Here is an 18,389-nt window from a genome sequence, read left to right as displayed (position 1 = left end):
AGTATCGTCGATTGTTCAAAGTTTCCCACCTTTTGGCGACGCCATTTTGTAGGTTATAGGTGTAACTAATCAACAAACTATCTGACCCGGACAGCAAAATGGAATATTTACATTTCCGCTGCACAGGGCCTGTATGTTTCTACTGGGCCCATTGTATGCTATTTCCGTATAACATACATTGTTCAGACTAATCGTATGTCTTTATTTCTGCATGAACTGTAAGTTGATCAACATAAAATGTAAATTTAAGGATTGGTTGTCATATTTTTGATATGCATTGGTGTGTTATATACAGTACATGGGCTTACCTACATATTTAACATGGTGCGCTAACGCGCACCATTCAATATGTAGGTAAGCCAATGCATGTCAAAAATATGACAACCAACCCTTAAATGGTAAATTCTCATGTGGAAGAATATCACTTTTCTAAAATGGCCGCCGTAAATTTGATTAGAAAGACGTCAGGTCGTCTGGGCGTTTGTATCGAGCGGGAAAATATAAGGATTTATAAATGGTCGCTGCGACGGATTTGAGGAGTAGACGCCGGATAAAATGTGGAATCTCTCCAAAAATAAGAATGTCCCATAAGTCTCATGTAGTTTTTTTCACTATTAAAGTTGTTCTTCATCAAACACATTTGGAATTTTGAAGATATTTCGTTTGTTATCTTTTTACTAATATCATATATATTATGTTTAATAAGCTAACCGAAACATAATACATATACTATTCTCCTTGTCTGCAACAGCAACCAAAATGAATATATGGATTTAATAATGGAAATATATGTATCGACAATAAACAGAGAGGTTTATGTTTTCCTTTGTCAAATATACATTTTTGTATATTCAAAAGGGCCTTGAAATTGAATAGAATTGACAAGAAAAAAGCGTTAAAAATGTTTTAAAGCGTGTTTCTTTTAAGGATAGAGTCATGGTCATGTATGGCTACTGTATATGGTTAGGATCTCTACCATTTCAATTTCAGGACGCGGTTCTAAATCCCCATGGCCAAGAGCTAGTCCCTGAGACCATTGGGATAGCATATGTGTTAAAAATGTGAGCAAAAACATAACTATATACCACATGTAATTTTAAAATTATAATCTGAACAAGTAAACTGTACCTTACTCCTGAAATGTCAGTTTGTCATTTCCAACTGAGTTTCGTTCTATGTTCATGGTTCTACCTCGGGGTGAATGCTTATTTCAACTTAACTAACTACATTCATAATACTCTCTGTGTCACCCCCTGTACATACCACTTTTCAAAACGTGGGCACCGACACGGTTTCTACACCCCTGGGACCCTTTTCTTGATAATTGTCAAAATTGAGATTTCGCTCAAATTCTATGTTCATAGTCCTCGCTCGGGATGAATGCCTATTTTAACCTTAATTAAACTCGCTAAGAATATCCCCTGGGCACCCCGTGCACGTGCAACCTTTCAAAAGTTGGGCACAAGCACGGTTTCTAGACCCATTGGGACCCTATGCTCGATAATTATCAAAGATGAGATTTCGTTCAACTTCTTTGTACATAGTCCTGGCTCCTTGCTTAGGCACTGGCATCTATTTAGGTTGTTTTTTTCTGTTTAATTTTGAATATCGAATAACACACACACACGATTTTAACGTATTCATATCACATAATCGGAGTGATAATCGGAGTGTCCCTATTTACCAGTACAAAAATGATATTTTCCATTTCTCCTTTAGACACGATGTTATGTTATATTTGCGATATGGATATTTAAATAAGGCATTGTGAAATTGAGTCAGCTATATATGTATATGTAATTAGTTCTTCTGTAGACCCACCATCCTACAACATTGACGCACTACAATCTCTGTCACCGTGAACGCTTGAACTATGACCAGATTTTCACATGATAAAAGTACTCAGACGGTGGGGCCATTTCCGGTCCCAAGTGTATAGAGGTTTACTTCGTATCTTAATGCTATTAGTTAAGTAGGTAGAAAGTATCTGTGGTCCTGTTACACAGTCGGAAGTCCTGGTAGCCTCTAACTCCTTACTCCCCTGACACTGCGGACTGCAAGTGAGGTCAGAAATATTCTGATTCAATGACACGCTTCTCCGTACATCGTCGAAGACAATTGTAATTTGACAGGGGAAACTATCGATGTTCTGTGGGGAACTGGATGGATAATTAAGTGATCTTCTGACGTAGATTTTGAATTGACTTAAACTATATAACTTTCAGAAATTGTTTCTATTTTGCAGTTAAAGGGATATCGTTTACTTAATTTTTGTTGAAGAACAGACAAAATGATATACAAAACGATATTAGACAGGTATCGGGGGTTGTTTTTGATATACGTTTTACATCTTTACCTTCCAACAACTTCGGGATTCCAGTCCGTTTTAAGGTTTTGCAATGAAACGTCTTCGTTATCCTTCAAAACGCAATGTGTTTCTTGTTCTAATAACGCGAACGTGGACTGTCCGTCCGGATCGCGCAAACTTACCCAACACCGAGGAACATCAGACTGTACATATCCGATATATATGATGGGCATAGAAATAGACTTTGGGGGATGCCGGCATACATGTCAGGAGATTGTGGAGCTTCCGCGATGCTGTGAGGGATACTGGGGACAAAACTGTGACCGTAAGTACACTGTTTATAGCTCGTGTTTAATGTAATTGACCCGTTACTAAAGACTGACCTGTACCACAACTTTGTATGCGGGGAAGGATTGACTATATAAGTACATATCTGTATCTCAATTGCATATCAGGCACCTAGTGGCAGTGTATCTGTAACTACACTGTCACGTGTTAATTTGCCTTTTTTGAGCTAAAAGAAGTGAAGATAACACATGTATTTATTCGATAAAGAAAAGTATGAGTAATGGACAAAGATCACTTCCGGTTTGATACCAAGCATTAAAAAAAAACCAATCCAGAATATGAACCTTCATTTCCTCTGTCGATATTGCACTTCTATTGGAACATCCTATTTCAAATACAGCAGAATTTTCTTTTAGTTTAGATATGCATGCTTTATCAAAATTTCTTTCGAATGAGAATAGGGGCGTGCCATCTGCTATATATATTGTGTCGCGGTAAAGATTTTGTTATATATTATAAAATAAATGATTCAAATAGTACTTACCTAGTACGATCAGCTCTTTAAAGGTTCATCAGGGAATGTGTTTCTGCTGTGAAGCATAGGAGCAATATAGGTGTTTCACAACATAAACAGTGCACACTGTTAACAAATCCAATGATGAACCTCTAACTAGGGAAGTACTCTTTGTGTCATTATTTTTATATTTAACCATCACAAATACTTTTGATGGGTTTTTTTTGTATATAGATATATATATATCGGATGAAATTATGACAGTATAAAAATAACATTTAATATACAAATATTTGTTTTATCTGGTGAATTATAACAGTATTACATCTAAATCAACCGACGGACGGTCCTTGAGGCACTTAGCACTAAGAGCGTACATACCAGAAGGCGTTGGGATTAGAACAAGAGTATACTCATTAAAATTTTGTATACACTACGGATACAACTCTTGTCATAGCGTACATGCCAGCTAACACTTATATCAAGATTATGGTTTACAGTTGTAAAAACCTTCTACATGCATATTAGATGCCCTCAATGAATGAGGTAATATGACGTTTGGAACAGATTTTACAAGTCATCGTGATTTTTGCTTTGTTGCATAATAGCTGGAAGATTATCTCCTATTTAACGATATCCAATTTAAGATGCCGGTCACATCGGTAGCAATCCATGATCGTTCACAGTGTGTAGAGGCGACAATCCGTTGTTGTTTAAAAACATGTCGTGGTGTTACATACTAATTAAACATTATAAGAGCGCAGCCTAGACACATTTCGTACTTCCGGTGACCTCTTCCAGTTCTTGGAGCCGGTAAATATGTCTTATTGAATAATAGAGCTGACATGAATGTCACAGGCAAATGGCGTCGAAGCGTGCGTAAGAATGTGATTAGATGACAAATTGTATTTCCGTCGATTAAATGAGCTTAAATTTCGGAAATAAATAAATGAATTGATACTGATAACTTTCTACACATTACAAATTTTCCATCTAAATATTGATAATCGATCGTAACACATGGGGGTAATTCCCACTAGGACGAAATACTCAAGCATGTACGAAGCAGTGACAATGACGTGGTCGCTTGATTCTCATTGGATAATAAAAGGTCAGATAATTGACGAGGTCAAATTTCCCGGGTCGTCTGCTCCAGTTATACACAGATACATCATGCAACACAATGATCTCCAACAGCTTTCCAAGGGAAACGTTAGGTGTTACAAAGGGTCAAATTGCGGATTTTTCAGTATCACTACTCTTATTTACACTAAATTATTCCTTGGCACAAACATAATATTTATCTTTTTTTCCTACATTTTTTGTAGAACGTCAACTTTATCTGGGGGTTGTTTCTGTTGATATTTGATCCAAATTTGTGATATTACCTTCAGACTAAGTGTTTAAAATTAAAAGTGTGGAATTTCAATGCTAGATCCATATGGATAATAGATTGAATTTAGTCTCATCTAATGTAAAAAATCAGCTGTTTTGTACAGTGAAATATCTTTATTGATAGCTTGACTATTTGTTCCTCCATTCAACTGTGTAAATCATTACAGCATTTTGATTAGACATTAAAGTAAAAGCATTAGTTTGCTCTGCTTTAAAGTGACTGGTCGGGGGAAAAAAATACAAAATAAATGGGACTAAATGCGTTCTCTGGCCTTCCAAAAGTTATACCACGGCAATATGATGGTCGAGTTCTGCTGGCAATGTCCAGTTTTGACCACTGAAATCTCGGGGAAGCCCCGCGTAAATTTAGCGCAGATCTATTTATATATGTCACGTGGTTGTTTCGAAAGTGAGGCAGTGAAGAAGTCATGTCGGACTCAACTAGCGGACAAGACAGCAATACTATACGTTTCCAAAGGTCATGTATGGTGCAAGTGTAGTATTCCTACCTATATGTTGTTGTTATATATAACGGTATTGATACCTCGTGCCTGTCATGACTTTTGCATGCTTCTTTTTCTTTCGCCGCGATGTTTACATTTGGCCTTGTTGATGACGCGCATGCGGTAAAATTACATCACTGATCTGGGTCAATTGAGAGTTTTAGACAGTCAGGTGACGATTTAGGATTTCTTTAATATAACTATATTTTTTTTGTTATTATACCTCTACTTATTTTACACTATACAAACGTAACCACATAAACAAGCTATTTTCCTCTCTAACTGCATGTCAGGGAAATAGTTCGTCTGGAGGGGTACGATAGTTTTGAAACTATTTCCCTCAGAAAAAATGCGGGAAATTGAATGACGTCGTGGGCGGGGCCTGACCGAATATTGACCAATCAGCGCAATCGAATTACGTCGGCAATTTCCGGCCAGCCGCGCCGGTACTTTCTGGGCCGACCTTCACCTTGTATTGTTGTTGACAGACTGTCCCAACTGTTGAAAATTTGTTGTCTAATAATATCTAGAATATCGTAAGGGAGTGTTTGTATCGGTATAATAAAACAGTTGAAGTATGGGTATTGGGATATAGCAAGTTTATGATCCCCCTCGTCCAGGACTATTTCCCTCTGCTTCGCCTCGGAAAATAGTCCTGGCCTCGGGGGATCATAAAATTGCTATATCCCTCATACCCATACTTTAACTGTTAACTATTAGGGAGTGAATTTCAGCAAAATTTAAATCGGTATGTTTCATAAGAAGGTATTTTAAACATGTATATGCCATTTTAGCAAATATGACATTTTTTCCCCGACCAGCCCCTTTACGAATATCAGTAAGGAAGAGAATTAGAAATATTATATGTTCACCACTTTTAGTTTTGTTTAACACAGTGCATACTAAGCCTATGCGTCCGTCAGCAACCATTTCTAATCAAAATAACAACTTCTCCGCGTATGATGTAATACCTGGTGAATGGCAACTGTTTTTATTCAACCACATTTACCATCAATAGTGACTCAAGAACAAGTCAGTCATGAAACTGTCATCAATTCCATCAACACAATCATCACTAAACACTACACAGTGCACAATCTTTCGGCACCTAAATTTGACAGTGACATAATAAGGGTATCAATCAAACATCGAGGAAAACATGGTCAAAATAGCAACAAAAAAAACCCACAAAGTATGATTACACAAAGTTATACGATGGTGGCCATCTAGAAAGTTGACTTGCAAACAAATGGTTTTAGCTGATATGCCAATCTATCTCTAGGTATCTACAAAAACGTCATGTCAACAGCGATGATGAAGAGGAGGAATGTCCTGCTGTAGATACCTTCTAACATATATAATCAGTTCAAACACTAAATGTCATCATTTCACATGGATTATCTAATTATTAAAAATAAAATCTAAAATCTTCATTTTATACTTATAGTTGTGGGAGACGATCCGAGACAGTCTCTAACCTGTCTAACATGTTTAACGTGTTGTTGTTCCGAATATCTATATGTTTATACATAAATATAAATACATCCTTCATAGATTTGCATATTAGCTCAAACCATTTATTTATATATCTATACATTCTGCCTACAACGCACATTATTCTGTTAACTCTATGAATTTTTTAATGACATTTGTTTCTTTTAAACTTTTGGATAGAAACAATAACACATATCATTATGAACAGCCAGGGGTAGAACCACATGAGGATATTATTACTATCAATATGGTCTAGTAGTACTAAAGTACAAACCCGTGTCAACATCACCCAACATAGAATGCGCCATATTAGTGTGGTTGTGGATGCACCAGATTCAAGAATATTAAATATAAAACCAATTATTAAAATGCATAATGTTATGATTCAAAAATCAAATGCATTAAAACAAATGTAAAGTACAAGCTTCACACTCTCCAGGCCATGCCTGAGTCATATTATATACAATATTAATAAAAAGATAACAAACGAAATATCTTCAAAACTCTTACTGTGTCGAATGAAGAACAACTTTAATAGTGAAAAATAACTACATGAGACTTATGGGACATTCTAACTTTTGGAGAAAGTCCACATTTTATACGGACGTCTGCTCGTCAAATCCTATGTGTTGGTTACTTTGCATTATCGCTCAAACTTTATCGAAACAAATACTGAAATGTCTCATTTATACAGATAATTGTTTTTCACATTAGCTTTAAATCATATCATGACAACTACGCAATACAATATACAATGTGGACGTACACCGGCAGTCCTCGCACTCGGCCTTTCCGTACAACAACCACGTACGAATCATTATCTGTAATAATGAGCTAAACACGTTTAATAAAGTGCATATACCTGTACACTTTGTTAAAATTGGTAACTTATCCATTCGCGTAATATTGATAACTAATTAGTATTGTGCAAAGCTTATTTTCTCGTTGTTAGCCCTATCCGGATACACACAACCGTCAACTCACTATTACTCAAGCCGCATAAAAACTTTCCGGAATCCGCTACCCGGCACACCGTTTTTTCGTTATCTAGCCCGAGTGTAAATAGCTATATATATAGCCACTCCGTTGTTTAAAAGTCTTTTTTTCCCACTCGGTACAAAACGCTCAGACGACCTTACGTCTGCTCATTAAATTTACGGCGGTCCATTTTTGTAAAGTGACTAATCAACAAAAAGAGACGGTCCGGACGTCTATCTTGTCAAAATGTCTTAAATTTAGTGTCAGGGCCAGAGGAAACTCGGGTTAAACTTCAGCCACGACACATGTCCTACAGGTCATTTGTTTGACGAAATTAAACAGTTAATGCGACATTAAACCGTTCACTGTATCCATGTCTGATATACGCATATACTATGCTGATATGGGTCACAGCACAATACACTATATATGTGTGCTGTGATCAGTATAAGCAAATGTGTATTTCAGACATTTGTAACGAACCCCTGTGAAGTAATTGAGGTAATTGTCAGGAAAAAAATGTGTTTAAATAATTACAACTCTCTTTTAGGTACTGGAGTTTGGCCATGTATGGTTTAAGGGTTGGAATATCAACTATTTCAATTTTATGATGTTGTACTAAATCCCCAGGGTCAGGGGCTGAACCATGATACCATTATGGTACCATATGTGTACACTCTGCATGTCCAGCAATTGTATAGCGTTGGTGTTTCCAGCTGAACATGTTATAAATCCCAATGGATCAGGCACAGCCCCACAAGCAATCTTAGTTTCATAAATGTATTAAATGTCTTTTCATATCCATCAATAAAGAGTTAAGATTGCAACTGTTTCCATGCCTTGACCAAGAAACCAGAAATGAAGATCCCATGGACTGTTATGATAAAAAAAAGGTATACTATACGATCATAGGATGGATATTTCAACAATCCCCAAACTAGAACATTAAGCCTCAGGCATACTTATCCACACAGTGAGGCCACAGTGATTTTATTTAGGAGCGAGACACCGCCTTCCCATGATTTTCCTATACAATTCGATAACAATTTATGCCAATGTATAGAAGGAAGTTAAGGGGAGATAACAATCTAAAATAGATCTCAAAATTTATTCGTTTAAGTTTCAAACAGCCAAATAAAATGTCGCCAAAATTTCTCATTCTGCTATGATGGGTTCTTCATATACGGTATCTATTGTAGTGCAATATTGAGATCTTCTCTTTTGATACAGTCAAATCTTCACACCTGCCTAAGTAAATTGTATGTGCTTGAAATATCAAACCAGCGTATATTTGACTCTTTTGCTTGTAATAATGATAATAATTCGAGTTTTCCATACTGCTTTATCACAACCTAGTTCGTAGGTCGTCTCAAAGCGGTTCACAAACTATTATCCGTGGTTATGGTGAACCAGCCAATACCTTTCTCAACTCAACAGCCGGTGCTGTCATTTCGGCGCTCACAGCTGGCATTAAACAATTCTAGCACTGCCCAACTACGTACTCAAATACAGCTGAGTAGACTAGAACAAGTGGAGTAAAGTATCTTGCTCAAAGATACAACACAGATTCGTGCCGTGACTCGAACCTGCAACCCTTCGATCACGAGCCCGGCGTCCTACCACTAGACTACCGTGCCTCCACTACCGTGCTTACACTAGCCACAGAAAGGGTGTTTAAAAGCATTTTTGGCAAGTTTTTAATAATCAAATTTTGTAAATCACAAGATATGTCTTTTGTTGTGACAGGTATAATTATTCTATTTTAGGAAGGTATAAATAATAATACTTGGATATTTTCGAACAAATTTTGACGGTCATTGTACAATTCCAGAATGCTTTTAATAATACATTTGTTATCTTAGATCTATATATATATATTGTAAAATCAAAATGTCTTGTTGTGACAAGAAAAAATGAAGGGAATAAATAACTTTGTAAGTGTATGGATATTTTCAAATGAATTTTAAATGTCATTATACGATACCAAAAAAGCTCAGTACTAAAAGCAGACATGTTGTTACATGGATGACATTTAATCATACCTTTTTGCCTTCCACCCCTCTCTCATACCTATGTAGCCTCCTCCATTTGCACATTTGTAATCATCACCACTTAAGGATGCTTCCAACCAAATACACAAAAGAAATGGAAGGAAACTAGAACACTGACAGGCCCACAAGTACCCCGCTGTGTGACTGACTATATATCTTTCATTTAAGAACCAAACAAAAGCTACATCGACCATCTTGGACTTTTGGAAATATGTCGTGGCGTTATTCACATAGGCGATCTGTATCATTTGCCACAATGCCACAAAATTTAAATGTATTTACACAATTGTGATAATTGAACAGAAGATAAAGCAATATTTATTTATGGCAACTGTGATTTTAATGTTTTAAAACCTGAAAAGTAACTGCATTATTACATAAAGTAAGACATTATGAGAAATTCATGTTTGTTTGGTATTCATCTGAAAAATAAGCCCGTGTCCACTATGTAAACACGGCCATATTTAATTTGATTTTGACAGAATATCATCTGTTCTCTTTTTAGTATCAATGACCTTTACCGTTACATTAGGATTTTTTAAAACCCATGTTGTATATCTGTATCACAATGTATAACCATGAGAAATTTCAGAAATTTGACCTTTTGGTTCGAACAAACAGACGGTCAGAGAACAGACAGACGGTCAGAGAACAAACAGACGGTCAGACAGACGGTCAGAGAACAAACAGACGGTCAGAAAACAGACAGACGGTCAGAGAACAAACAGACGGTCAGAGAACAAACAGACGGTCAGAGAACAAACAGACGGTCAGAGAACAGACAGACGGTCAGAGAACAAACAGACAGTCAGAGAACAGACAGACGGTCAGAAAACAGACAGATGGTCAGAGAAAAGACAGACGGTCAGAGAACAGACAGACGGTCAGAGAACAGACAGACGGTCAGAAAACAGACAGACGGTCAGAGAACAATCAGACGGTCAGAGAACAAACAGACGGTCAGAGAACAAACAGACGGTCAGAAAACAGACAGACGGTCAGAGAACAATCAGACGGTCAGAGAACAGACAGACGGTCAGAGAACAAACAGACGGTCAGAGAACAGACAGACGGTCAGAGAATAAACAGACGGTCAGAGAACAAACAGGCGGTCAGAGAACAGACAGACGGAAGAACATCATGCTTCTATATTGCATATGCAGACCCCAGTTAATTCTGACTCACTTTGCTTCATAATGTGAAAAAAAATGTTTACCAGATCAAATTAACAAAATTTGACCTTGACCTTTGACTCGATGACCTTGAACCTTGGTAAGTTGATCATGACTTTTTGTTTTTGACTATATGTCATTATAAAATATTTACCAAAATTTGGTATTTTGAGTGTCATGAATTTTGACAGTATAGCCCCACTATTCTATTTTAGTAACAGAGACCTTAAATTTGACCTCATAAAATTGGGAAAGAAAGAAGGTTTGTAGAAGTTCATATTGGCAATTTTGCGTCAATAGTATAAAAAAAAAACACCCTCTGTTTATACAAACTGGAGTCCCCTTTGTCAAAAGATGCTCTAGAACAAATTTAGTTAAATCCTTTAATTAGTACAAGAGGACTTTCAATATTTTCCTCTATTTTCCCTATTGGCCCCACCCCTCTTTGCTCAGATCTGATATCGACTTGCCAAAACAAAACTGGAAGTGAACAATCATTTTCCAAAAATAAATTACGTGGTATACCGATAGCTTATAATTAGGTTTAAGAATGATTCAGCCTTAATGTAGTTTTTTGTATATCAGCAATATAAGTCACGTGGTAATTTCTTAGAGAGTGAATAATTAACTGCTCGTTTTGCTTAATATAAAGAAGTGGCAAGTCGATGTCACATCTGAGCAAAACATGATAAAAAGCCGAGTTACTTTCGTGGTGATTATCTCGGCAAAAAAAATCTCGGAAAATGTAATAATATGTCGACATAATTTAAACGTTTTTGCGACATATTCATAGATGATGTCGACATCTTAATTTTTTTTACAAATTTGTGTTTTGTTGTGACAGGTAAAATTAATATATTTTAGGAAGGAATTAATAACAATACATGAATCTTTTGAAATGAATTTTAACTGTCATAGTACAATACCAGAAAGCTAATAATGTAACTTGTAAGATCTATATCTAAAATTGCAAATTAAAAAAAGATATGTCTTATTGGTACAGGTAGAATCACTGAACTAATGCTATCTTATTATATAATTAAAGCCCATGGTTAAATGATGTTATTTTAGATAGGAATAAATTACAATGTACATGTATATATTTTCAAATGAACTTTAACTGTCATTTTACAATATCAGGGACCCAGGAATTAATTTTGCGTGTTGCCCACAATTTTAAACTCAGAAAAAAGACAATTTTTTGCACTTATCTAGAACTAATAAATTATAATTGTCATGTCGGTTGTACATGTGTATGTCTGCTCCATTCTGGCACCAAATTGTTTATTTGGTTTCATTATTTCTGAGATTGTGACAATTGTGATTTCCCCGCTGAGTGGAGCGTGGCGATTTTTTTTCTGAAGGTGTAATACTAAACTATTTCAAGCACTGTCGAGCGTAGAAAGCAATAATTTATCGGACAGTATTTCCTTTTTCAAACAGATTGAGTGAGGCGTAGAATAGTTTTCTGAGTTTGCGATATTATTCCAGGTTATATTTCATAACGTTGAGTAATGGCCGATCGTGAGCGGAGCGAGTGTCAACAAATTCTGTAAAAAAAAAGTGTTAAAAATGTAGGTTTTTTAATTAAAATGTTGATGCTTGTGTCATGTGCATGTAGTTTAGACGCGCATTTTGGCACTCAATATTGATTTATGTTGTCATAAATGTGAGTTATGATTTAACTGTGTGTCTTTTATTGTGAATTTGTACGCATACATATATACAAGAGTTACACCTAATGGAAAGGATATACATGCTAGGCTTTAATGCTAACAATAAGCATTGGTTATCATTCACCTGATAAAGTGATCCTAAGGAGGGTGCTTCGTTGTCTTTGACATTTTTGAAATATATGTTTTTTAATTGGTATAAAAAATCACTCCTTGCGATCATGTGTACATGAAACCACAGGTGAAAATACAGGTTTATCTATCATGAAATGGACTCTACCTTTGAAACAACACTTGACCTATATACCTAATTCCAACAGATGGTAAAGTCATCTCTAAACTGAAAGGGTGATCACCACACCGTGACATTAGAACAATAAGATTAGGTAGAGTCAGTCCGATGAGCCTTGACCACTGACCTGACTGGAGACCCTACTAATATATAGACAATAGAGGATGAATCCCCTATTGTTTAGAGTATAAGTAGTGGACTCCTTGTGGGGGCAACACCCTTAGGCATATATATAGATATTCAAACTGCTGGCAAAGGGAAGCCATAGGAAATCATAGCTGAAGAGATGGTTGATATTAGAAGGAAATCCCATATGAAATGGAGGAAAATCTTCAAAATCCTTGGTCCAGATTATTTTTGGACACCGACAGAAAAAAGGTGTTGCCCGGGCAACACCCCTGGGTCTGCCCCTGGGTAGTACACTTTGCAGTGTAGATAGACACGGCGTGGCTACATGTTTTTAGCTCACCTGGTCCGAAGGACCATGGTGAGTGTATGCCATACCGCAGCGTCCGTCCGTCGTCCGTCCTTCAACTTTTCCTAAAAATCGCTACTAGTCATGAACGACTGAGCAGATTTTGACCAAATTTAGTCAGAAGCATTCCACGGGAAAGAGAAACAAATTTTATATAAAAGGTTGGTCTGTTCCCCTGGGGACTGAGGGGCGGGGTCGAATAGGGGGAATATAGCAAATGCTTTAAAATCCTTCTTCTTCTGTAGGAACGAACGGAGTTGTTCCATATTTAGTCTGAAGCATCCTTAGGTAAAGGGGAACCAATTTTGTATAAACCGTGGGTCCGGCCGAGCAGAGGCCTGAGGGGCGGGCCCCAATAGGGGAAACATAGCTAATTATTCTTTAAAATCCTTCTTCTATAGGAATGCAAGGATTTAGTCCATATTTGGTGCGGTGCATCCTTGGATAAAGGGGAACCCATTTGGTATAAACAGTGGGTGTGGCCCACATGGGACCTGAGGGGCGGGGCCCAATAGGTGTAATAGAGGTAAAACCTTTGTAATCTCTTCTACCACAGGGCTTAAGGGATTTTTATCCTAATTTAGTCTGCATTATCCTTGGGCAAAAGGGACTCAATGTCGTATAAACAGCGAGTGCCCCCCCCNAGCAACCTTGGGCCAAGGAGACTCAATTTTGTATAATTGGTGGGTATGACCCCCCTAGGGGCATAGGGGTGGAATTTGTTCTCGCTATATCTCAAGTACTGGATGGATCTTTCTGAAATTTCATATGTACTTACAGCACCTACCATGGAGTGCTATATCTTTACTTCATGCCAATTATTTTAAACATATTCAGGTGAGCGATACAGGCCCTCTGGGCCTCTTGTTTGAATTTTGAGATTAAGATGAATAGTGTTAGTGCTATTTCTCAGAAAGTATTCGAAGGATCTTTCTGGTCTCTTGTTATATATGTCAAATTTTGTGTCTGTTTAAAACCAAGTTGGTTGACGAGCGGCCATTTGAATGTTGAGAGTTAAAGTATGTTAACAGTGTTTCACAAAAAGTAATGGGAGGATCTTTATCAAATTTGACATGAAGGTTTCCCGTGGTCTTCTGTTATGCATTAAAGGGTCTGATCAGGATATCACGATAGGTGACAGACTGCTATTTTGAATTAAGATATTGAAAGGTTGTTAGCGCTATTTCTCAATAAGTACTTGATAGATCTGAATCCGTTTTCGTATGTTTACTTTCATATAGCCTTAGTTCATGTTTCATATTAAGGCTGTTTAGAAAAAACAAAATGGTCGCAAATTAAAAGGCATCCATACTTGATTTTGATAGTTACAGTTTGTTATCCATATTTATTGACAAATACTAGACAGATCTTTCTTCAAATTCAAATTTAGGTTCTCCTTCTTACAGAGTAGGCACCATATAGTAAATATGTAGCACAACAACCTGACTTGGAAAATTCAATGTCAGACAAATCAGTTTAAAAAAATCATGAAAATTTACTATAAGTTAACAAATTGTTTACGTGACTTATTCCAAAAGAAGGAGATAAGCAGAGTAAAGATCGATAGAACATGAAAACTATGAAGATGGTACGATGATAGGCGCCCGGATCTATCTGTGTAGATAGAAACGTAGGAAAAGAGATGTTTGGAATTAGAATGAAAAACTTAGTTAATTCATATTGAATGATCAGCAATCAGATGTTGTAAGATTTTGACCAAATTTAGTATGGCTTTATTAAATTTTTGTTAAAAGGAGTATGATGTCGCTACACCATTTATTAATGGATTATTTTAAGAGTCAAGTGTCCAAATAGGTCTAGAACTCGAGCCGATGCCAAACGTTTAAAAGGTTTCTCGTACAGGGGGTGCCATACAGATAGAACTTGGTGTTCACTCCGAGCCAATACCATGAACAAAGTATTAGTACAACATTTCATGTATTCCTAATCATACAGAATACGGTCGCAACTAGTATAGAATCTGTGCCGGTGCCCAATATTTAAATGGTTCCAGAAAGTGGGGGTCCGGCAAAAACCGTTTACATTAAGCTTAAGTAGTTAAACAAGAGTTTGACCAGGACAATGAATTTGAAATTTTACTGGTAAATAGATGGCACACAGGGTTTGGAAATATCTTGAACGGATGTAGATGTCCATCTTTTGAAAGGTTCCACATGTGATAGATGGAACAAAAATCATTTACACGTAGTTATCGATTGTAAAAAAACAAATGGAGTTACACATATGAATTTGTGTAGACATTTTTGTTGATTTATATTGATACCGGTGCTCTTGTGTTTGAAAAAGAAAAATCGGAGAATATAATAATACATGATTCTACTCAGGTTTTACGCATTCGACAAACGTGCCATCCCGATGTCACCGTTGCGATATTTCTTAATTTTAGCTGGAAAGTCAGTTTGCAATCATTTTCTTTACTCTACATAGAGACGTATATACTTTATATGTTTCTGCTATACAGAGAGAACTCATTCAATCATGTCGTCATTGAAACAGCACTACTTCGTGACCAGTTTCTGTGCCGGAATATTTAAATTGAAAAAAAGGTTATATACTGTGGTACCTCTATGGTCTAAAAATACGAAAAGGTATCAGTGAAAATGTTTACAAAATAACTTTAACGTTGGTGTCTGCTGTCAATATTTTTAGTATCACCGTTTAATGACAAATCCACGACATTGTGTCTTCCTTGAGTTTGGTCGACATTTCAAACATTTGATTGTATACAATACAGTACCTGTGTATGCTAAACTAGATCACGGACTTTAATAATCTAATTCCAGAAGTTCATTTATCTCGAAAATATCATTGAATTATGAGATCTTGGTTAAATTATGGTTAAATCTTGGTTAAATTATGAAAATCATCTCGATCCACTCCCTTAGCATACTTGGTTATAAAATTTGTGTACAGGTAAAAAACAATAAACACCTGTACACAGCGCTGACAGAAGGAGGCCCACGATACACCTATATACCTGTGTACAGGTATGACATCGAAGGGATGCCAGCAGATGGTCAAGGGGGTCCTGAAGTTAGTATGTAGATTGGTGTATATTAAGTGTCTTCCAATTTTCAATTTAACAACAATGTCCTCAGGTGAGATAACGGGGGGAAATTGAGTCAAATTAACGTAGAGACATATGTATATATATATTACGTCTCTGTTATAAGGATCAATTTCAAGAAAAATACAAATAAATGAAATGCGTAAGTGCTGTCACAGAGTCACATTATATGCAAACCACAATCAGTACAGCTGTATCACTCGACAGATGAAAGTCAGAAACGAGCAAATTATTGATGGACCATGCTATATATCTGATCAGGTGATTCATTGATAAATTACTAATCTTTGTGAGACTTGAACGGACAGGTTCTCCCTCTGCAATATTCTTAGAAGTGGTGTGTGCTTTGATTCCTTGGATTGCATACAGAATAAAAACGATAACTTGAGTCACTTTTCAAAAATGGCCGCCGCAAATTTTGGCGAGCAGGACGTCAGATCGTCTGAGCATTTGACCTGAGTAGGACAGTATAAACAGGCCTTTGCTTTTTCGTAAACTAAATTAACTAGGAATTACTGGTAACCTCTTTTCAGCTATAAAGTCGACCTTTAAATAAAAATGTACATGGCTGTGTGAGAGTAAATGGATCAAGTACTGAGTGGTTTGACGTCACGTGCGGTTTAACACAAGGATGTACTTTATCACCGTTTTTATTCAACTTGTATATTAATGACCTTATAACATATTTGAATAGTTTGGGGTTGATATAGAGGTAACGGAGCGTAAAATATGTGCCCTACTCTATACAGATGATCTAGTGGTTATGGCTAGTACTGAGCGTGGTCTCCAGTTTTTACTAAATGGTCTAAATACTTGGTGTGAATCCAATAAACTAAATATTAACGCTGATAAGTCGGCTATTGTTCATTTCCGTCCAAAGTCTGTAACAGTCAGTGATAGCATGTTTTCGTGTGAGAAGCTAGCCCTAGAAATACGTAGCCAGTATACATACCTGGGTCTTACATTTACGGAACACTTGGATTTTAATGTAACGGCAAAACTTGTGGCCAAATCAGCGGGTAGCGCACTTGGTTTGTTAATAGCTAAATTTAAATCAATGGGAGGCTTACCAAATAAAACCTTTACAAAGCTGTATGAGAGTACAGTGTGGCCAGTAATTAGTTACGGTGCTGCTATATGGGGTACACGTCCATTTAGTTGTATTGTTGCTATTCAAAATCGCGCATGTAGATTTTTATCTAGGCCTTGGTCGCTATGCACCTAACGTAGCTGTTAGCGGGGACATGTGTTGGACTCCTGTAATAGTGAACCAATGGCTAGCTGTTTATCGACATTGGAGTCGCCTTCATAATCTGTCGGAAACTGATTGAATAAGGCTGTATTTACATGGAGTGAGCATATAGGTAACCACCGAAATAAAAATTGGAACTTCAGGATAATTTCCAGACTCGGGGAGCTAGAGGCTTGGTTAACTACAGCACAGGTCCAATTAGTAGTAAAAATTTACTCAAGGACGCTAAGGTTCGTGGCTTGGAATTGTTTATTGAAAATTGGAAAAGGGAACTAAACCGTCCCGGAGCCAAAAATTGTATTTCTGGAGATAACAAACTACGTACGTACAGGTTATTTAAGTTTAATTATGAGGTAGAAAATTATAATGTGTTAGTAATGCCTAAATCACATCGTAGTGCGCTAGCTAAGTTTAGGTATGGGGTTGCACCGATACGCATCGAAACAGGCCGGTATGAGAGAATACTTTTGAGTGAAAGAAAGTGTTTCGCGTGTAAAAGCAAATTTACCGGCTACCGATTTTTTCGAAATTTCTGCTATCGTCAGTCAGCATAATGTGCCAAATAATATCCAAAGTATGTTGGTGTACAAAAACCGAAATATGTCTATCACTTCCGTAAAGATGCGAAACAACTAAAAATGTACATAACATTCTAATCTTTTATGTGTGTGAGACTGCATAACTTTTTTATTTTGCAACATCTAGCTTTATAGTTGGGCTCATCATGAGCAGCAGACCTTATTGATGAAAATTTGATCAGTTGCGATAATAAATTGGTGCGACGTATTGTTAAATTATCAAACATGACTATAGGTCATAAGGTTGTTGGATTTTATTTGGAAATAGACGTTGCTACAATTTGACATTTATATGACAAATTTACCGGTTCTCAAATTTTCTGAAATT

At 36.7% G+C, this 18,389-nt stretch overlaps 1 protein-coding gene across 1 annotated transcript in view; it reads left to right on the top strand.

The window, feature by feature from the left end:
* Nucleotides 1-1,966: 1,966 nt before the first annotated feature.
* The window catches only part of LOC110448850 (stabilin-2-like), a 108,498-nt gene continuing 92,075 nt past the window's right edge, over nucleotides 1,967-18,389 (top strand). The window contains exon 1 of the mRNA XM_021495321.1: nucleotides 1,967-2,633. Within this exon, the coding sequence (XP_021350996.1) occupies nucleotides 2,291-2,633 (343 nt within the window). The 5' untranslated portion in view covers nucleotides 1,967-2,290. The remainder of the gene's footprint in view (nucleotides 2,634-18,389) is intronic.

The sequence above is a fragment of the Mizuhopecten yessoensis genome, unplaced genomic scaffold (genome assembly GCF_002113885.1).
Source record: "Mizuhopecten yessoensis strain PY_sf001 unplaced genomic scaffold, ASM211388v2 scaffold4359, whole genome shotgun sequence".
NCBI classification, from domain to species: Eukaryota; Metazoa; Mollusca; class Bivalvia; order Pectinida; family Pectinidae; genus Mizuhopecten; species Mizuhopecten yessoensis.
Note: the sequence above shows the minus strand (reverse complement) of the source record. Positions and strands in the feature narration are given on the sequence as shown.